At 46.9% G+C, this 22442-nt stretch overlaps 1 protein-coding gene across 2 annotated transcripts; it reads left to right on the forward strand.

Annotated features, from left to right (window-relative positions):
- The first annotated feature begins 3877 nt into the window (after positions 1-3877).
- Positions 3878-22043, forward strand: Csrp3 (cysteine and glycine rich protein 3). Of its 2 annotated transcripts, none has more exons than XM_040733331.1 (6): positions 3878-3897; positions 12373-12509; positions 17008-17176; positions 18901-19033; positions 20061-20154; positions 21728-22043. In XM_040733331.1, the coding sequence occupies exons 2-6, from the start codon at positions 12398-12400 to the stop codon at positions 21802-21804; spliced, it is 585 nt and encodes a 194-aa protein (XP_040589265.1). In that variant the 5' UTR covers positions 3878-3897; positions 12373-12397; the 3' UTR covers positions 21805-22043. The 2 variants fall into 2 exon arrangements, with proteins under 2 accessions (XP_040589265.1, XP_040589264.1); XM_040733330.1 differs by lacking the exon at positions 3878-3897 and adding an exon at positions 4151-4306.
- Positions 22044-22442: the final 399 nt, after the last annotated feature.

Raw genomic sequence — 22442 nt, forward strand, 5'->3', positions numbered from 1 at the left:
AAGACACTGGACATCTTGTTGACATAGGTGACCAGTGAGCATCTGTTCAGATCATTGAAATAGCTCCTAGGACAGTCTCACAGACTGAATGGTGTTTATGTCACTGGCCTGGTCAGTTTGCTGGCCTGTGGTGGGACGTCAAGGATTGCATTACTCAAGTTTACTGTTAGAGGCTTCAGTACAAGAGCAGCATCTTCCAACTCCAAAGGATTAATTACATAAAGCCTTGCTAACCTCTCAGTGTAAGATGAAGTTGAGTTTGTACTTTCTCTGTGTGGGCATCAGACCTAGAGTTCCCTCTGATATCCGTATAATACCACTGTAGTGAAAGTTTCCACCAAGCCATAGCCTTTGATGCAGAGGCCCAGATTCAAGCCTTGACTTGGCTGTTTACTAGTGGTATGTGGTATGATTGAAATTCTCCAGCCATCTTCTTCATCTGTAGAAGGGGTGAATGCACCTATATTCTCCCTCTGCTTCAGAGACAAAAGCAGAGATAAAAGGGCACAGACAGAAATGAACCCAAGAGAATTAGATTGCAGCAGAGGGCTTTCAAACTGAGGAGTATCACAAACACTGTCGTCACAGAGGTGACCAATTAAAACTGCCCAGATAATGTGAACAATTGAGTTTTTCTCTTTTTCCAGTCTCAGCTCCTTTCATAAAAAGTGACAGTATCATTACCAACTTAGGTAGAAACCACCATTGTGACACCCAGGTGTCCATCTGTCCATTTCTGCACCTTTTACAGACAGGACACAGGGCTAGGATCAACCTTTGACTGGCATTTTAGAGTTAATTTTCTTTTTGAAATAAGAACCAAAGACAAATGTCAGATCACTGGTGCATAGAAATAGCAAAAAGCCCTAGTTACTTCAAGAATGTGGCTGACATTGAATACATCAGGGTCCAATTATGTTTCTTTTTAGACGAGTTTGGATGAGCAGATGGAAGCAGAGATTCCTAGGCTGCAGATTCTTTTTTTTTTTAATTCCTTCTTTTGTGTGACACAGAGCAGAACTGTGATTTCTAAAGTCGGGAATGGTGAGCAGCAGCCAGGGGAACATACGAGATAATGGAGTAAAAGAATAAGAACTTTTATTACATTTTTTCCTTTTCAGTGTGTAGTTTTAATGTGCTTCAAAATATGCATTTTATAGGAATGTGATAGTAAGTTAGATGTAGATAAATATACATGTAAATATGAGAGGGGGCGTGCATGCGCACACGCGCGCGCGCGCACACACACACACACACACACACACACACACACACACACACACACGGTATACTGATCAAAAATGTTTGCTGAACGGACCATGATCAAGCAAAAGACCATTGAATAAAGGGTTTTGGAGTTGTATCTGCATGTGAATGCTTTGTCCTTTTGTGCTCTGTGTGTCCCAGTGACTTATTAGGCATTAGCTCCTCCAGGGGCAGTGAGGAGGGGGTATGTGATTTCTTAGCCTAAGCCTGCAGGACTCACATGTGTGTTGGAGAACCAGCTGTTTAGGGAGCTGCATCTGTCTCAAACAAACAAAGGAAGAGGAAGAAGAAGCCTAGAGATATTCCCAGAGACCTCAAAAGGGGCTGGAAATTCTTACCCCAGACCAAGACAACACAGAACAGCATAAACTATCCCTGGCCCACAACTGAAGGGAAATTCCTTCAATTGGAAGTGCTGTCTACCAGGAGGTGAAGAAACAGAAATTCTCAGAATTATAAACAGGCAGCCAAGAATCCTGAATACATTATAAAAACTAGCCCTATGAGGAGCCCTAGAGTCAAAAGAACCAATAACCAAGAAAATAGAATAAACGGACTTGTCCAATTGAGTCATTAACATTTGCCCAGCCCATCCTTGCTTTCTGATTGGTATGTCATCCTGAATGGGCTGGGCAAAAAAATCAGTGAAGCTAAAAATTATATAATGTCAAGTGTGGTGGTACACACCTGCAGTCCCAGAAATCAGGTGGCTAGGACAGGAAAATCTTGAGTTCAAGACCAGGCTGGGATACACAGTAAGACAAAAATTCGAAAAAAAAAAAGAAATGGTTTTTTAAATTAGTGAATGAGTAAATGGCTGAATATACTTGGATGTAATGCAAATTCATTCTAGGCCATGGTTCTCAACCTTCCTAATGCCATACCCTCTAATACAGTTCCTCTTGTGTGATGTCCAATCATAAAATTATTTTCGCTGTTACTTCATAACTGTAATTTTGCTACTGTTATGAATTTTAATGTAATAGTCTGTGAAAAAGTCATTCAACACCCCTCCCCAAATAGGTCATGACTCACAGGTTGAGAACCACTGTTTTAGGCAATGTTGAGCTAGAAATTTTTGAATAAACACAAAAAGACAATGTTCTGGGTTTTAATCAGTGTTGGAAGGAAGAATTAATTAAAAAAACAAAAATTTCCAAAGCTAAAACAAAACAAAAGAAAAACACGGGTTCTTCTAGATGAAATGACCCACTAAATAACAGGTGATATAAACTTTAAAAGACAAAAAGAAATCATGAAATTTAAGAGATCCAAAAGTTTCCAGAGGAAAAAAATCAAATTAATAAAGAAACAAGAATAAACTGATACTATTACCCACTACAACATTACTGGGCAATTATAGACAGTTTCGTCTAAATTCTGACTAAAGAATATAATCATCTAAATAAAGAACGAAGACATAAATCTATATTCATCTTGAATATAGATTCTCAATGTAAGCATGATAATCACCCAAAAGGAGTGCAAAATGAAGATTGAATTGGATCCCTCTAAAATCCACATTTACATCCTAACTGGCTCAGAATCTCAGAGTGTGGTGCCGTATTTGGAGACAGGCATTTCAAAGAAGACACTAATACAATATAACTGGAATCCTTATAAGAAAATACGGACCACGCATACACCAAAGGAATATCCCAGAAAACATAACAAGACTCACTCACATGCCAACGAGTGTGTCTGCAGAGAAGTCAGTCCTGTGGAATCATCACGTGCGACACTTAGACGCAGCTGAGGCCCTTTCAGTTGTGTGAGAATTTAGCTAAGTCATCGCAGACTCTCTCTCTCAGGACTGTATTCTCACGCCTGACTTCAAAGTGCAGCATTAGAAGGTACACGAGAAGCCGTGTGGAGCTCCAGGTTTATTGGCTTTATGTGTTGATATCCCATTTAACATTAGCTACATTAAAAACATATTGGTGTCAAAGCCCACAAAAGAAATTTTGGTATACCTGCTTTGTGTTTTTTTGCTTTGTTTGTTTCTTTTTTGAGACAGAGCCTCATGCAGCCCAGGCTTGCTTTGAACTTGTTATGTGGCTGAGAATGGTCACTTTTGATCCTCTAGCTTCTACCTCCCAGATGCTGGAATTACAGGAATGCACCACTACTGCTGGTTTATACTGATTGAAGACTGAACACACACAGGCACGCACGCACGAACGCACACACGCACAACTTTAAAAGCTGCTATCCTTCCAGAATCCTTAAGATCCTTCACCTTACAGGTCAGTCATCATTGCCTTATTTCTCAGATGAAAAAGCTGTGCTGTTTTCCATGATAACATGGGCCAAGTGTATTTCACTTAAAGCCATGGCATGCCCATCCTTGTGAAATTACCACAAGCCCTAGTCTAAACCGTGAAATGGACCATTAATCAAGATTTGAGACCCAAAACTTCAGACAAAACTTTTCTTCCTTGGACAAATAGGCCTCTGATGATTAGCTGATGTCAACCCCACCTCCTCTGCGAGCCTCCTTGAGGAGATTAGTTAAGTGTGTGCCAGACCCCATCACTCTTATTTTTAGCTCTGAGTTCTCCTCGCAAGTACGGTGACCTGGGTCTCGGAATTCCAGAGGGCTCCCAGACATGGCTCATGATTCATTTGCAGGTACCCTGCACTGGTTTGCAGAACAGGCAGGGTGTGGGGGAGGGGCTGAGAAGTGATTTTCAACATAAAACCCTTTACTCCTCCTGCAAGTCTTCGGTCAGAAACCGTACACTTCACAAATGCATCCCTTGCTGCCTTAGGCAGATGGCAATTAAAATAGAACCCAACTAATATTGTTATCCAGGAGGCTCCCCGCTGCCGTGGGGTGGGGAGGGGCTGGGGAGCACAACTAAGGGCTTTGGTCACGGGCTATTTTTGGCGGTTGTGTTACTCCTGTCTTACTCACCCCCTCCCCTCAGCCTCCCCTCAGCCCTTCCCTCAGCAAGCCAAGGCTGGTGACAGCCTCAATATATTTAAAGAGGACAAGAGTCCCCTTACTCAGTTGAGCTGACAGAGACCACACAGGCAGGTAAGTGAATTGAACAGGCATTTGGGCTAGGGTGACTGACCGACTGGGTGGCTGATGGGACTATATAGAGTTCTACAGAGTGGAGGTATATCTTACAACCAACTCCCAGCACCCACTCTGGCTACATATGAGGAGGGTCAAATTGTATACTTGATCCACATGTAGACATGGCAGTTATTTTACTTCCTAAAAGCATGATTAATATTGGAGGGTTTGGGGAGTGTGTGTGAAGGTCTGGGTTTGATTTCCTAGCATCTTAAAAAACATGGTGGGAATTCAAGGGAACCTCTCAGACAGAGCAGCGGGCATGGGATTAATCTGGGTCTAAAGCCACTGCCATAGAGGGGTGGCCGGGTTCTCTGGGTCAGATGGCAGAGGAAAGGGGAAAAAGGATTTTAACAGACCTGCCCTGCAGTCTCTGAATTGTCATTAAGAAGCAGGTGAGTGGCTCTAAGGAAGTCCCTCCCTTGGGGTCTTGGTCTCTTATTGTCCAAGGGTTTGATACAAATATAGTGACTTGTTTCTAAACTCTAAAGGACTACACAGTTGCAAAGCAGGTGTCATAGATCCAACAGTCCAGAAGAGAGCCCTTCCCAGCTCAAATCATGAAACCTGGCTACTCACAAGGCGTGGGTGGATGAGTGAGATTCCAGGATTGTTGCTTTAAAATAGATACACACCAAAGATGTCCAGTGACAGGCATGCTTTTGGCCATCTAAAAATGGTCATTAAAAAAAGGAAGACACTGTGATGCTGAAAATCCATTAAAAAGCTCTTACTTAAGGGAAGATTAATTCACTGCCAGTGGCAAGGTTGATCCCCAGTGCTTCTTACAGGTTCCAGTCAAGGATTTTTCTTTAATATGCAGTGAATGAATACGAGAAGTGGTTTTAAGCAATGGCCTGGGTGGAAAGGCTGTGCAGATCAAAGCTGCCGCTTCTAATTTCTGTTCCGGCCCTTGGCCTGGGTGGTGAACCCTCCATAGAGGAGCAGGTGGCCATGGGGGGGGGCTTGTCTAACTGCAGTGACGTAATGCCAGTTAATAGGTCCTATGAACTGTCTCCTGCTTCAGAATTGGGGCAGATGGAGGCATAAGCTATGAAATTGGGTAGGGGAATGTGGGCAGTCCGTGTCCTCAGTTTACTTGGGGGACTGGGTGTCAAGGGAAACGACATAAGATGAACATGCTATGCTGTTTTCTAAAAGGAAGAGACCAGGGGTATCTCACGCGGACTGACGCTATGGCCATCTGGGTGAAATTACCACACCTCTCCCAACTACAACATGCCCCATCATTTGGCCGGTTCATCGCAATGGGTGTAGACCTGCTTTGTGTCCCAGGACACATGGAGATTTTTTTCTCCCTGATTTTAGCTTTGGTTCGTTTCTGAACAACCCTCACATTTGTGCTCAGTGTCAGAAGCTCCGCTGTCAGGAGGAGCTGTAGCTGAGCCGGGGCTTGGTGCCTGCTCCCAGGCTGGGCCGACAGGTGATCTGTAGCCTGGACACACAAAATACCTGTAAGGGACAAGACAGCGTATGGGACAGAGGCTGGACAGGGTGAGAGGCAGCATGGGGACAGGGTAAGAGGGGCAAGCAGCAGGCGAACAATAAGAGCCTCACCCAGAAAAGTGGAGGCGGAACCATGGCAGACGCAAATCCTTAGCTCTTGGGGACAATGAGAAGAGAAGCAAAGAGAGCAGAGTCAGAGATTCAAATTACAGCTCTGGGTATCCCTTAGCTTCCCAGCCTTCACTTTGGGAAGGGTAAAATGCAAGGGTGACCACCTACCTCTAGGGGGAATGTGTATGGACGGAATAAGACACAGGGAAGTGCTTCACAAAATTCACAGGACTGCGTAAATAAATGAAGCCTTTCAGAAAGGGCTCAGGGCCTTCTCTGGGATAGGAAAGGTGTCCTGTGAAGCACAAGATGATGACAGAAGTCCAGCAGCCGGAGTGGCTAACAAGCTCACCAGAAACGAAAAGCTAATTGATGTGTTTGTCAAGAGGAAGAATGCAGGCCCTAGGAGTAGCCTTCACAGGAAATACAACTCCGGGCAGGCAGCCTTCCAAGCACCAGCACGCTGCCCAGACGTCTGAGAGTACTTACTGTGTACAGGGCTGGGAGTCACAGCCAAAGAGAAACATGGCACTGCCTAGGTGAAAAACTGAGTGTCCCTCCCAGGGAGGGAGGCGGCGAGGGACACAGGGATGGTCTAGGGTCTGTGAAGCATGGAACCTATGCAGAGCTCCATTCAAGGACATCGCTGGGTACCAGGATCAGCATCTGACGCTGCTTACATGCTCTCTTGCCCATCTCAGAATAAGCGTGGGCCTCTTTAGAGTCATGGAAAGTCCTGGAGAAGTCATTCTTTAGGGGAACAAACTGAAGTTCAAGGGACTGTAGCAGCCACACAGGGTCACATGGCCAGAAAGCGGCAGAGCCAGGATGTGATCAGGGTACAACGTGGCCTTTAAGGCACAAAGGTCAAAGCAGAACCAAGAATGGCTTCCAAGGGCAGAAGTCAGAGATAATCTCAGAGCAGGGTCACTGCGACTGTGCCTTAGTCTGTCTAACCACGCGTCCACCATGCCTGAGAGCCAATGTTCACGGTTATTTCTAAGCTTCCAAGGTTTTGTGACAGGCGGTGGTGGAGAGACTTCATATACACACCTGGTCCGTGACATCATGAGGAAGCTACCTTTTGACCTTGACTCCTACTCTCGGAGTGAAAAGTGTGTACCTTCCCTTGGCCACAGGGACTCTGTGGGCTGCTTCCATCCAAAGCCCCAGTGGTTGCCAAGGCAAGCTCAGCCAAGAACTTTGGAGAGGCAGGGTGGGCCTGAGGCCTTGGTCAATGGTTCAGGCAGCCTGAGAAGGAAACAGACTCCCTCGCCCCTGTGCAGGCCACACACGGGTGGCGAACTCTGAGATTCTGAAGACCGAGAGACACAGTTGATTTGTGGTCTGCAACAAAGATCTACGGAGAGGAAGAACAGAGAGCTTTGTTTGTTTGGCAAAAACTGATTTAAAAACTACGGAGCAAATGACACCAATCAACCATCATAACAATATAAGGGCAACAACGATAATTGGATCTCTGTGTGCACCAAGGATGAACATGGCGTGCACTGTCGCTGCCTTTAGCCTTCTGGGACAAACCTGGTCCTTTTGCCATGCAGAGGGCCTGTGCTCAGGAATCCGAGCCTTATGCCAGATCAGACTGTTAGTGTTCTGAGTGTGCTGTGGTTCTTTCCAAAGCCTGTGCCCGTTCGCACTCCACTGTCTTCCTCGCTGGATTATGAGGGGAGAGGTACTTGAGAGGGAGCACTGCCGAGCAGGGTTTATGCAAGAGAGGCTTCGATCACTGGCAGCTCAGGTCCTTAAACTAGTCTCAGGGCTTGAAGAATTCTAGAAGATGCTTTGCTGCACTGCAGTCACTTAGATGTCCATCCCCACAGAACATGAAAATCAACAGTGAGAGCGACCTCTAACTCTAGGGAGCCCTTTCCATGTCTGAACACCACGGATTTCCCGGACGTCCCTTACGTTGAAGTCCCCGGGACTCCTCCCATGATACATCCTACGCCCTGTGCAGAGGTGATGAATCTGTAAGATCTCAGTTCCCACCAGATGAGTTGCTTGGTCCCGGGAGACACACTGCAGCAGAAGCTTGCATATGGGTCAACCTAATTAGCCTTTGAGATGCAGCTCTACCATTTCCTGACTGTGTGATCTTGGCTGGTCAAGCTGTCTAGCTCTCTGTATAGTTTTCTCATCCACAACTTGGAAACAACACAACTTACTGTGTTGAACTAGTGTAAGTACCAAAGATAGTATAGGAAATGCATTGATGTAAACATGAACAGTGGCCAGCATTAGTATGCAAACACAGCTCTGGAGTCAGAGATCCGAGCTCCAGTCTAACGATGTGATATAGGACAGGGATAGGGCACATTTCCCTATCTGAAAAGATGGTTTCAACAGAATCTGCCTGGAAGGGTTCCTGGCCATGAGTTACTGCTGTGCTCTAGAACCTCTGACTTCACTGCTATGTCTGAGATGGTCCTAACTCTAACCATCCCCGAGCCCAGACAGTGTTCCTGGGAGAACTCATCTCAGCCAGTGTAGACAGTTCATCTCACAGTGTGGAGGCTACTCTTGGCGGTAGCAGGCGAGCCAACCGTAAGCTGAACGTACCTGCTGACGTCTGTCTCAGAGTCTGGCCTTAGGCATCTCTCCCGGATTTTTAAATGAGCCTCTTGGAAGTGACACAGTCACTGAGTGGCTTGTGTTTGTTTACCCCACTTCTCCCTAAAACATCACCTTTAAGTCTTGTAGTTACGGGGGATGAGGAGAAAGAGGAAGGGAGGGAAGAAGAAAGAGGGTGTTGGGGGGAAACCCGGAGGACTGTCCAATGAACCGTTTGGCTTGATTTTAGACAATTCAGATGACGCACGGCAGTTCAGAGCGGCGGGAGGCTCAGCTAAAACTTACATTTTATAACTGAGTACCATTCAGCTTACAGAGTGTGTGACAGTGTCTGCACCGAACAATCCTCTGAGCAGTTCACAAAGAGTTCTCACTTCGGAAAGGACACTAAAGGTCAGAGAGGTTGATGGTCTTCTTGGACCCCGCAGCTTTGATAGGTTAGAAAGGCCTGCATTGTAGGCCCCAACCTGGTCCCACTGACACTAGAGGGAATTCCTACTTTTCTCTCAAAGCACCATTATTGAAGAAGCCCACTCTAGGCCCTCTCTCAGTGGGATCAGAGTAACCAAGATTGTCCAGTCTGCTCCCAGATGGTACAGCAGGCCTCACTTTCTAACTGATCCCTATCAATTCTTGTCTCCCTTTTCAACCATGGCCTATGACTTGTCTATGACAAGAGCAACCTCAAGAATAGTTCCCGAGAGCAGTGCCAGGTGGTGTGATGGTGACCAGGTGATAAACAGTGCTGACTGACAGGCAAGCCTATATTTGGTATCCTACCTTCAATGACCCTTGCCAGTTCCAAGCAACACCGATAAACAAATGGCCCATCTCTTGGCTCTGTGCCAAGGTAAATGCTCATCTGGATCCCAGCTCTGGGTGTTGAAATACAGCTATTCCAAAGCAATGCAGAAGCCAAAAGGGCCATCTGTTAACCAGGACCTAAATGGACTTTCAAGTCATAGTGACTTAACTAGCACATCGGTGGTGTTTCAATAGCATCACATTTGCCTTGGAATAGCTCGGTACTGCTGCTTTAAATTTCCCCCATCTTTATGACTTTTACAACAGGCATGTGCACAAGAAGACGCTAACATTTATTTCCCTCAAGTTCAAGTGATAAATGACAATCAGAGCCCATGTTTTCTAATCCAGGACATGTTGTGATACCTTTATACCTTTTGGCCTGTGAGCACCAAAGACATTTTCCTTGTGTAGCTTCCGTTGCTGTGCTCCCTTCTTTGGGAATGGACCACACGCCCATTAAGTGAATCTTTATGTGTTTCTATTTTGGGTTTTGACTCCTGATGTATGTAAGGCATAGAGCTACGATCACTTACAAATAAGGTTGTTGAGATGCATTAGCTGGTGAGGAGGCATTATATATAATTTTACCCTCATTTTGAAAAGTTTGCTGAGGATAATGCATGACATATCAGTCTCCCAGTAAGGTTTCTGGGCATGCCGATGAAATCACTGAGAAGATGAAATGAGAAATCTGACCTGATGTTGTTTCCACTGGAAGTTTCCATGTCATTTATTTCACAAGGGTCACTGTCATGTTCTCAGATGAAACATATTACACTTCTCCTGTTTGTACTATGTTGAAACCCAGGATCAAAATGAACATGAACACAATTAAGTGATTCTGCTCTTTTCTTGAAATTGTGTTATCTTTCATACGTGAAGGACGGATCCAGGGGGGGAAACATTAGATAAGAAATAATCCTATCTGCTTGCTTTCTATGTAGTCATCTTTGCTGAAAATGACTATGTCAGATACTTTTCAAAATTCATTCCAACTCAAGAGTCTACAGTATCAATGGCTCTTTTTAGAGGTATGAAGTTATTATTGCTTTTTGCTAATCCCTAAGTTTGCCTGGAATACCCTGCCCTTTTTTTTTCCTGTATCTGCTGGACTCCTGGTCAGCCTTAGAGCCCAGCTGAATGTGGTCTCTTCTGTGCCCCACAATGCAATCCTCGCTGTTCTCTCATCTGAATCACCACAGCACTCGGGTCCAAGGTGCTCTGGCTCCTCCTGCCTCTTTTCTCGGCGTGGGCTTCTCAATGCCGGGACACAACCCACTCACTCTTCCACGTTCCCTTCTTGACCCATCACTCAGGAGCTAGTACCGTATACCAGCCAGGCAGGTGGCAAGCACTTAGAGTGAACGAATGAACGCAGACTCGATTCTAGCTGTTCATCTCTCTCTCCCCACTCCACTGAATAAACCAAGTGGCGGAATAGAAACTTCTAGAAGATGTTTCCTGTTTTGAAGTTGTTTCCTAAAATTTTTTTTCTAGACAAACAGAAAAAGACACAGGGAGGGAGGCAGCATGGGGTGTTTAAGGTGACTTCTTCAGGGAAAGGCATCTCGGAGACACTCGGATTGGGACATTGCCTTCAGTCCAGTGTCATGTTCAGTGGTCTGTTTTCTGTTTACTTTCTGTTTCTTAGCAAAACTGTCAGTGTTGTGAGACCGTGCGACTCAGCCCAGAGAGCTAACCCAAGAGGGCTTAGTGCTAATCACAACTATTATAAGAAGGAACTGTCTTCCCAGAAATGTGAGGGAAGGCCAGAACCGCCTCTTAGAGTGCCCGGTGGTGCTTAGTGTTCATGTTATCACGATGCGTCAACCTTCCATGAAGCCGAAGGTTCCCGGGGAGAATCCAGTCCCCTGGGAACATGGTAGGCTTCTGAAGTCTACTAGATATCAACAGCTTAATTCAGCTTTGCTCCAAGGAGACCAAAAAATTGGGTTCATACTTAGAGGTCCATGAAAATTACGGCTCACCACATCCTTTGTGAACCTCTCTTAAAACACCATCCTCCAGTGAAAAGCTGAGAGAGGAGAGGTCTGGCTGTAGGCAGAATGTGTTTCCAAGATGCAGGGGACGGGTCCGTCCCATCTCCCACTGAGCCCTGTGAGCTCTTAAGTCCCTTCCCACACACGGAATCTTCTGGTCCCCTAAACAGCACTGTGACACCCCAGAGAACAGTGTCAGGAGGTGAGGTAGAGACAAGTGCTGTAACCTCTCTGGATACACAGAGCATGCCGAGGGCAGCTGAGAGCACAGCCTACCTCCTCAGATTGCTGAGCTGCTATAGCACTGACCCGTATGCCTGGCAATGGTGTTCTTCAACCACAGGTGCTGGAAGCAACACTCGACAAGAGAATTTACATATTCTACGTATTTTGCCATCTGGACAAGCTAAGACTGTAAGCCATATTCGCAGCATCACTACTGCCTGTTCTGAGGCACACCAAACCAGAACCTTCACTGTACTGAGATCTATGGTAGACAGACAAGAACATGTCACATTCAGAAGCCAATCCTACTTCTCATGAGATAATGGCCAAACTTTAGATGACGAAAAAATAGTATTGGAATACAATTTTATGTACGTAAGACCAGCCTTCTATTCCTTCCAGGAACCCTGTGAGATACGTAGGGACATCTATTCCTTCTGGGACCCCTGTGAGGTATAGAGGGGCATCTAATTCCTTCTGCAAACCCTATGAGATAGATACACAGGGACATCTATTCCTTCCAAAAACCCTGTGAGATATATGGGGATATCTATTCCTTCCAGGAACCCTGTAAGATACATGGGGACAGGTGTCGCTGAAATTTAACAGCTGACTCAATAAACAGATATCTCAAAACCTCCAGGGTCTGAGCTATTTGTAGAAGGTAGTCATTTGCTGAGTGAGTGAGTGAGTGAGTGAGTGAGTGAGTGAGTGAGTGAGTGAGTCAGGCTGTTCCTCGGTCCTCAGATCACTGTATTTCTAGGTCAGTTTACCCTCGATGCCATTTAAACCTAGAGCATTTGCTTTCTACCCTCTTAGATTGACCTTGGCCAGAGTCTTCACCATGCCAAACTGGGGCGGAGGTGCAAAATGTGGAGCCTGCGAAAAGACGGTTTACCATGCAGAAGAAATCCAGTGCAATGGGAGGAGCTTCCACAAGACCTGTTTCCACTGCAGTGAGTTGGACAGACCCCCAGGGGGCTTCTGAGTTCTCAGTGAATCCCAGTTTACAGTGGGGCAGCGTGCAGGAGCATGACCAGGGGCTGTGAGAAACACTGCCTGTGGGCTCCACTCTAGGAGGCAGAGCTTCCTCTCCGGCACTCTCTCTAGCCGTGCACCAGCCCAGAGGCGGGGTCACCGGGCTCAAAGTTGGGACAAGTGGGCCTGGCCCTGCTCTCTGTGACATTTACAAAGTGTGACCTGGCAGAGAAAGGGAACTAGCAGCTGTCTGCAGCCAAACTGGATTTGGCATTTTGTGCGGCGCCGGTCAGCTGTCACTGAAGCTAGCTGTGACTACTCTTCCCTAAGAAAGGACTTGGGGCAGGCAGTGGGCAGCACATGTCGGGGTTAGACATCAGAACTCCACGAGGGAACGTCAGCATCAGCTGCCAGACAGATTTAGAAATGTCCAAACCGAAGGAGCTCTGAGCTACAGCGACCTACCCGAGGGTCTGTCACTTTGGTCACGTCATTTCCTGCCTCTAAGCGCAGGTGGCATGCACCTGTAGCAGAGGGAGGGCTAACCCTGCACCTTCAGACTCCTACCCTGGTGCTCCTTGACATCACACGCCCGTCCTTTCCTGGGAGAAATGGGCCATGGCTTTGAGACGGCCACCCACCTCCTCTGCTCCTAAAAGCAACAGCTCACAGGTCAGCTTTGTTCGGTCTCTGTCAGGATTTTTCAGCTGGCTCAGTTCTCACCCCTATGCTCCACTCTAGTGGCTGCAAGGCATCTATCGATGTAGCTCCAGGTGAACTTCAATGCCCAAGTTCTAAATGTCCCGGCCGAGAGATACATGCCCCAACTGTATCTGCCAGAAACAGTGCGTGCTATGTTCCCAGCTGCACTTCCACGGTCCTTCCTCTCCTCCACAAACATCTTTCTAGAGGAAAAAGAGGACTGCTTTGGGTGATTAGGTTGACAAACTCACCGATGCTTTGGATTGTGAAGTCATTTCACGCTTCCCTCATATCCACCATTGTTCCCTTATAATTATCTGCAACTTATTATCCATTCCACAAGCCTTTGGCACGTCTCTTAAAAGTAGCCAGTGTTGCCGGGCTTTGGTGGCACACGCCTTTAATCCCAGCACTCGGGAGGCAGAGGCAAGCGGATCTCTGTGAGTTCGAGGGCAGCCTGGTCTACAGAGCGAGTTCCAGAACAGCCTCCAAAACAATACAGAGAAACCCTGTCTCGAAAAACCAAAAAAAAAAAAAAAAAAAAAAAAGTAGCCAGTGTTTTCTAAAGTGAACAGAACTGGAAAGAATACTGGGACTAAACAAGAAGTCAGCTTCAAGTCTAGGCTTTTCCATTCACTAGCTATTTAACTTTGGGAAGTTGTTTTACCATAGTGGGCCTCGTCTCTCTGTCTGTAAGATAAAGATGATTTGTTATGGGTCCTACACCTGGAAATCCAGCCTTCTAGACTTTGTCCTGCTTTTGATGCCATGCGGGAAGTTGAGGTTGGATGTTTCCCACTGGGGGTTGCCTTGACTTCCCAGTGGATGGTGCTGTGTTCAGTGGAGCCACGAGAGAAGGGTACCCTTTGACCCAGCCCATGGGCGGGATGAGAGCTTAGAAGTTGTGGGCTTCAGCTGTGTGGGTGGGGCCTCTGGGGAGAGGCACCCTTTTCTGTATTATCTCTAAGAGACTCACCAGACCCTGCCACATCTCTGCTGGCAGGAAACAGACTCAGAGGGGCAGCTTCACCTCACTTTGTCCTCCCAGTGTTGCCTTGGCTTCTAGATAAACTCCAGGACTGCCTGAATCTGCCACTTCAGTCCTCCCAGAAGAGATACATGTAAACCGTGCATGTAAATTTAAGCATTCCACGGTAGTCATCATTTTACAAGTATATCGATGAAGACTAGGTAAAAATAATCAAATTTGAAATAGCTCATTTAACACAGTACACATGAGACATAAGTCAAATATGTCTCATTACTCATGAAATGTTTTATACTCTTTGGGTGTTTGCACTGCTTGAAGTTGAATCCAATTTTGTGAGCCTGTCAGCACTTCACATCTGGATGGCTGCTATGGACAGCACAGTCCTCTACTGCTGCGTACAGAAGCTCTTCAGGGCCCAGCAGGATGGCTCAGTGGGTAAAGATGTTTGTTGCCAAACCTGATGACCTGAGTTCAATCCCTGGGACCCACACGATAGATGGAGAGAAACAATTCCTGCAGATTACCTTCTGCCTTCCACTTGACACACACACACACTCACACGCACACACACTCACACGCTAACACACACACACACACACGCATGCATGCACATACGCACACTGAATGAAATATATTTTACAAAAAGCTCTTTGGAGGCTGGACTCGGCCAGGCCTTGTGAGACACTCTCCACAAGCTGTCATGGAGCGTTGAGAGTGAAAAGTAGGAAATTCAGGGGAAGGGAGATCAGTGACAGCTCTGTAACTCCCGGCTGTAGGACAGGAAGTCACTGACCTCTAATGACAAGGACACTCACTCGGTCACTCAGGCAGCATTTGCAGACCCAGGCCCTCTGTCGTGGACTGGGATATTGAGGTAGAACAGCTCCTGTCCTCTGGGAGCTGCTGTGGAGAGTGGTAACTCATGGCAACAGCGCAGACTCCTGTCTGCCTTTCATGCCCCAGGGTAAGGCATTTCCCTTCCCCTTTGGTCTTTATTCAAAGCCTTTTAAAGTCTCTCATGCTATTGGACACTCTCTCAATGACTTAAGACTTTCTGTTTTGTTTGTATTTTTCCAATTTTTTGAGCAAAGACTTTAACCTTTAGATACTTGAATAAATTCTGTTCCATATGTTTGTCTTCCAAGTTCCACAACCATCAGCCTCTGGCCCATCCTACTGCATTTGTAAGCTGCTTCTTTTATGCCTGTTTTAATTGCTCTGTTTTTTAGCAAGAAAATGCCCTTTCAGAAAGGCATATTAACGTGCAGTGATCTCATCCATGCTAGGTTACTTATAAAGATCATTTGGTGAAACTGTTTTGCTTTGCTTTTTAAGGGAACAAATAAATTGAATGTACACGTTTTATTATTTCTGAGGTTATGATCTCAGTTAATGATTATTCCTATAAACATCTAACATTACTGCAAAGCACTACAGTGTTTTGTTAAGTTGTGGAAACTCTTTATACCTTACAGCTGCCTTAGTGCTGTGGTAGGTAATAAACTCTGTGTGTTGAGATCGTTTTCATGCTAAAGCCTCCTGGTCAGGGGACATAAAGGGCTGCCTGTCCAGGGCTCAGACACAGATCTAAGTGAATGTGAGCTGTTCAGGGCAGCTATCTATAATCAGCTGTCCCAAAAGTGAGTGGTAGGAACGATGCCAAGAAAGAATGGAATCCCTGAGTTTGTGTGAGATTAGGGAAAATAGCATTTCCAATATATTCTTCATGTGGGTTATTAAGTATTATAAGATGATTTGACATTTTCAGTTACGTCTTTAAAAGTTCCACCCTTGGGATTGCCTGTGTAACTCAGCAGTAGAGAGCTTCGTCAGACGCCTGGGTCCCTGGGTTAAATTCCCAACAACACACACACACACACACAGATAAGACACACACACACACACACACACACACACACACACACGCACACGCACACACAGACACACACACACAGACAGACACACACACACACAGACACACAGACACACACACACAGACAGACAAACACACACACACAGATAGACAGACAGACACACACAGACAGACACACAGCCTTTTTGAGTTTAAAAACAACTCTTTCTGTAATCTTTGTCGTTGAATTTAGTTTCTTTACATTTGGGGACAAATGACATAAGGTAAGTATATAGTGACAAGGCAGCTTGAGCCAATGGGAGACCAAGGGGACCAGTGAGTCAGCTGTGTCCCCTTCTGCCCTACCCCTTGCCCCAGAACTGGACACAATATCACAATTCTCTTTTAAAAATCTGGATGAAGGTTGGCAGTGGCGGCACACACCTTTAGTCCCAGCACTCTGTGAGGTCTACAGGGCTAGTTTTAGGACAGCCGAGGCTACATGAAGAAACCCTGTCTCGAAAAACTAAATTAAGTAAATGAAACCTTGATGGGTTCAGAAATTGCTCCTATAAAACTAAGGTGTAAATAAGCTGCCCCCACCCCACAACTTCTTGATGTCATTCAGCAGGATTCCTTAGTTGGTCAGGAACTCTGTTGCTAGCAGGCCCAAGACTACACACTCGATGCAGGGCTGGCGGTACCCCTTTCCAGCTGGGTATAGCAAACACACCACTCCTCTTGTCTGAGCCCCTTTCCTCATCTGCAAGGCCAGGTCTCCATTGGGAGTGACTCAGAACAGAGGCTCTGGATGTGGCAGGAATCACAGATGTGTTCTTGGCCTGGGGCTCTGAACATAGACAGCATCGGGAGCAGAAGAGAGAGATGGGGAGGTCAATCCTAACTTCCTGATTCTTCCTTTCCTCTACAGTGGCCTGCAGGAAGGCTCTGGACAGCACCACAGTGGCAGCTCATGAGTCAGAGATCTACTGTAAGGTCTGCTACGGGCGCAGGTACGGCCCCAAGGGGATCGGGTTTGGACAAGGCGCTGGCTGCCTCAGCACCGACACAGGAGAGCACCTCGGCCTGCAGTTCCAACAGTAAGTTACTGCCATGCTTCTTCCCCCTCTGCTAGTCTCCAATTATCAAGACAGTTCATTCTGTTCCCATAGCAACATTTTCTGGAAGTGGGAGAATGGACTCTATTGTTGACTTGCCAACAATAGGAATACTCACTCTGACCAAGTCCTAACAATGTGCTCTCTCTCTCTCTCTTTAAATTATCTAACTTTTCTAAAGAGCAATTACTTTTACATGATGGTTCTCAGTTTGCATGTCAAGAGAAGACCCAGAATGTACAGATGTTCCCTTATTTGACCTTTGCAAACTGCATGGAGTCTCTTTTCTTCTCCTCTGAGAGCTTCTGTGTAAACCACATAAATACAGCAGGAAAGCCATGGTCACTCTCTGTGTGCTTGTCAGTAAAGATCTCTTTCTTGGAGTGTAAGATGAGTAATGCCTGCAATGCCGGAGGAAGGATCTGGAGCAGACCCTCAGGAGGAAACATCAGTGTTGATGGCTTTGTGGGTTTCCTTGGCTTCCTGCTGCCATACCCACACAGCACCAATGCTCCCCAACACGATCCTAAGGGCGTGGGGTATCACAATGGCCACTGCCAGCTCCCGAGTTTCACTGTTGATCATCACTGACCACTAGCCAGAATTAAAAACAGTCTGATGGTGGCTGGTCCATGGCTGCTGTCTGGCCAACTGTTATCTGTCTGGGCTTAGTACTGTCGTGATTGTCCGGAAAGAGCTAGCTGAACTGAGTAAGTACCTCAGAGAAGAGTTTGCCATTTGGTCCCTTAAGAAGAGAGTCATCGCCGGGTGTTGGTGGCGCACGCCTTTAATCCCATCACTCGGGAGGCAGAGGCAGGCAGATCTCTGTAAGTTCGAGACCAGCCTGGACTACCAAGCAAGTTCCAGGACAGTCTCCAAAGCCACAGAGAAACCCTGTTTCGAAAAACAACAAAAAAAAAAAAAAAAAAAAAAAAAAGAAGAAGAAGAGAGTCATCCACCACAGAGCATGGGGATATAGAGGGATGTGTGCTTGCATGTTGACCAGAGGCCACCTCTATTATTTTTTTCTCATTACCCTCCATCCCAGCTAGTGACCTTATGTTAAAGTCAATGGGGTGATGACAACGGCATGCTGTCTTGCATTATCTAAAGCCTATTTTTCTGACATTGGGAAACAGTGAAAAGCCTTTGGGGACCTTACGGTCTTCCTAGCTCCACCAGCCAGGAGATGCCTAATCTTATGCCTGTTGCTCCTCCCTCTCTTCCCACGAGTCCATATCTACTTCAAACACTGGTGAGGGTCAGGAGATACCACGTATGAAGGGACATCAAAGACTCAAAATGCAAGGAGCTGAGTCTTTGCCTCCATTTTGGATACTGCTCTCAAGGGGACAGGTGACTTTGGGAAAAGTATGCAAGATAACCATCTGGCTTTGTGACAGTACAAAAAAAAATCAAAAGAAAAAAAGCAAACCAATGACAACACATGCACATGCAAGGAACACTCACTAAAGTGTAAAAGGGAAGACATAACACACATCAGCCCATCCACACCAACAGGTGCTGTCTTCAGAGCGTTAACACAGCCACCATATTTAACCTTCTCAGCATCTGAGATGGGACCCATGCTTATGCCCATTCGTAGACGAAGAGAGAGAGGCACAGTGGAGTGAGGAACTTCATGAGAGACACCATTGTCAAACTGTGTGCAAGGGCAGTCTTCACTCCACTTGTGTTTCCACCAGATCTCCAAAGCCGGCCCGCGCAGCCACCACGAGCAACCCTTCCAAGTTCTCGGCAAAGTTTGGAGAGTCAGAGAAGTGCCCACGATGCGGGAAGTCGGTGTATGCTGCGGAGAAAGTCATGGGAGGTGGTAAGGTGAGGACGTCTGGGCGAGCCAGATGGTAGCTTCTCGTCTCCGCTGGATCTGTGGGAGAAATGAAATCCATGGGGACTGTGGGTGGGGCCCAGACCCTTCGTTCTCCTTAGCTCCCACAACCTGTTTGGAAGGCACACATGCTCCCCCCGCCCATTTCCCAATTTTGTGCCTGTTACATAGTGCCCTTTGAGTTTGTCACAGTAAGAACGTACGGCGGGGAAGGGGGGGCAGGGGAGGAATGCAGCTAAGCCTCATGGATGCAAAGGTGCATGAGTCCCTCTTCCTCCTCCTACGCTTCTGTGTCCCATCCCTCTAGAGGTGTCAGCCCTGGGAACCCCTCACCCCTGTGTAACCTAGCCTGACTATGCTATCACACACTTGCACACACTCTGACTCAGGGGAAAGTCTTCAAGTGTACACAGGAGCACACACTGCCCTGGCAACTGGTTTCAGGCCCAAAGCCAGGGTGTTCACCAAAGGAACGGGAGCTGGGGAAAGAAAGTTGTGTTCATTCTCTGTAAGGAGAAGGGGAGACATGAAGGGCTCGAAGCTTAGGGGTGTCCCCACACAAAGACTGGCCATTTGTAGACATGCAAGAGCCCCAGGCTACGCCTGGCAGACAAAAACAAGCGGCTCGCCTGGATAATTGCCTGGTTCCTCCCCCTTCGCTTCCTTGAACTTCCTATGTAACACAAACATGACCATTGTCTCATGCTCAAGTCTCTTGACCAGTTTGTCCCCTGGATCTTGTCACTCTGGGGAAGATCTTTCCTGCTGAGTTGATTCTGAAGAAACACTCTGCGAATTGTCATTGTAAATCCAGGGTTCCAAGAATGGCTGGCCACAGCCGTTGCATCTTTTTTTTTTCTTTCTTGAACCCCCTGGCATTAGTAGCTGAGGGCCCTCTTTCATAGGAGAAAGACCAGGGCAGTCACACTGCTTTGAGCACTGCTTCTCAGTGCCCTTCAAGTGGAACTACAATGTGCTGCTTGCCTCCCTGGTAAATAACTCTCTCCTGACTCCCAGCCTTGGCACAAGACCTGCTTCCGCTGCGCCATCTGTGGGAAGAGTCTGGAGTCCACAAATGTCACTGACAAGGATGGGGAGCTTTACTGCAAAGGTAAGTGACTGCAGAGACTTTCCTGAAACTGGTTTTCCAAGGGCCCGAGATGATGGGAAGCTCTGCCATGCTCAGGGGCCTGACTGCGTTTGCCAGGAGTCAGACTACTCAGCTTGGCAGTAGGGGCTCTTGGAAGGTAGCAAAACTGTCCAAAGGGAAGGGTGCAGCCCCTGGCCCCGGCTCAGGGGTTCAGGAGCGCAGGTAAGGAAAGAGAGTGAAACTCAAGCATCTCAATCTGTGTGGGAGGCAGAGAGGGTGTCTAGGTGAGTGAAAGGTTATCCTGGCCTCATCTGTATGCCTCCCCCTCTCCCACAATGTTTCCACCCGCCTGACATGCGCTGCTGGTGTTGCAAGTCACTAAGCAACCACAGGGACAGAAATGTCTTTTGTCCTGATCCTTCCAGCTCTGCCCATAAACTGCTTCCATAATCCCTTGGTCATGTGTAAAGATGGTGAGGCCCAGCTCCCTCCTGACGTCAAGAAAAGAGGACATACCAGGGAGCAAAGACAGCATGTCCTCAACCCTGCAGGATCTCTAAGGCTTACTCTGGAGTTCAGGACACCTAATGAAGGTGTTCAAGAAGCTTCAAATGTGTGTGGTGGAGAGAGAGAAGGGGGTGGGATGGTTTAAAGAGAGATTGATAATTGAGACTAGGTACCAGGTGTAGCAGTACATACCTGTAATAATCCCCACACCTCCAGGCTTAGTGGAGCATGCTTTCCCAGCACTCGGGAGGCAGAGGCAGGCAGATTTCTGAGTTCCAGGTCAGCCTGGTCTATAGAGCAAGTTCCAGGACAACCAGGGCTACACAGAGAAACCATGTCTCGAAACAACAAACCAAACAAAAAAAAACATCCCTACACCTGGAAGGCAGAAGCAAGTGGATAGCAAATTCAAGGCCAGGATGAGTTGTAGGACAGTCTGTCTCAAACAGAGCCAAAGACAATAGACTGACAGAACTTTCCCCACACAGGATGGGAATTCACTTGGTCTGACAGGCAGAAGAGATATAGCTCATAAGACCCTACAATCTTGCTGTAGCCATAAAAAACCCAGCATGCAAAGAGGAGTTTCAGAGTAGAAAACACAAAGAAATAAAAGTGGAGCTATAGTGGAGAACGCCCTTAGTGCCCCGGCATCCACGGGGGGGGGGGCGTACGGGGGGGGGGATTCTGGAGACACAGTCCTCTGGGCTTGAAGGGTGATGTGGGCTCCGGGAGGGGCATTCCAAGGACAGGGAACAGCAACAGGAGACATTATAGTACAGTACAGGAACTGCAAGCACTCTTGAGAGTCTGGTGGACAGGGCATGCAGGGAGAGAGAGAGCCCTGGGCAGCTGCAAGGTGGAGGGCTGGGTGGGCGAGCAATTCGAGTCGACTTTTGTGGACTATCGTATAAGAAAGCATCAGTAACACTGTCAAGTGCAAAGATGTATAAACAAAGATTATTAGCAAATCTAAGCACAGCTTCATTTCTTTAAAAATTAAGTTCACCAAAGGCTACTACTGGCAAGTAAGAAAGGTGTTTACCCATGCTAATCAATATATTCTTTCTCATCTTCTGGTTTACAGTTTGCTATGCCAAAAATTTTGGCCCCACGGGCATTGGGTTTGGCGGCCTTACACAGCAAGTGGAAAAGAAAGAGTGAAATGGTGGGCACTCTCACGACGCTGCCAGCTGACGGCAGTGCCGAGTAAGCCCACAGATGCAGAGTTTGCCCCAGACAGCCCCTTTGTAGCTGGACAGCATTGCCCCTCAGGAGCAGCCATAGGCTGCATCCAAGTAACAAGAGACCTTCGGAAGAAAACACCAGAAATGCGATCTGCAGCAGATGCTTCATCATTTACTATTCTTGGGGCGGGAGAGGCAATAAATGTTTTAGTGGTACTGTGTCTGTCTTCTTTGCAGAGAGGGGAAGGCTTTTAAAGAGGAGAGAACTTGTTTTTAGAAAAACTAGCTGCAGAGTATGAATTTCTGTATCAGCCGTGAAAAGAGAGGAAAAAGAGACAAGGGAAGACAGTGTCCCAGTCTCTACAGGAGCGTCTGACTCCCTCATCACTGAGAGACAGGAAAAAGACACAAGGGAAGACAGTGTCCCAGTCTCTACAGGAGCGTCTGACTCCCTCATCACTGAGAGACAGGAAAAAGACACAAGGGAAGACAGTGTCCCAGTCTCTACAGGAGCGTCTGACTCCCTCATCACTGAGAGAGCAGAGAAGACAACAGGAGGTCCGAGGAAATCGAGAACCCAAAGCAAATATTAAGAGGAAAATCAAAACTAATAAA

Source organism: Mesocricetus auratus, unplaced genomic scaffold (genome assembly GCF_017639785.1).
Source record: "Mesocricetus auratus isolate SY011 unplaced genomic scaffold, BCM_Maur_2.0 Super-Scaffold_100030, whole genome shotgun sequence".
Classification (NCBI taxonomy): domain Eukaryota; kingdom Metazoa; phylum Chordata; class Mammalia; order Rodentia; family Cricetidae; genus Mesocricetus; species Mesocricetus auratus.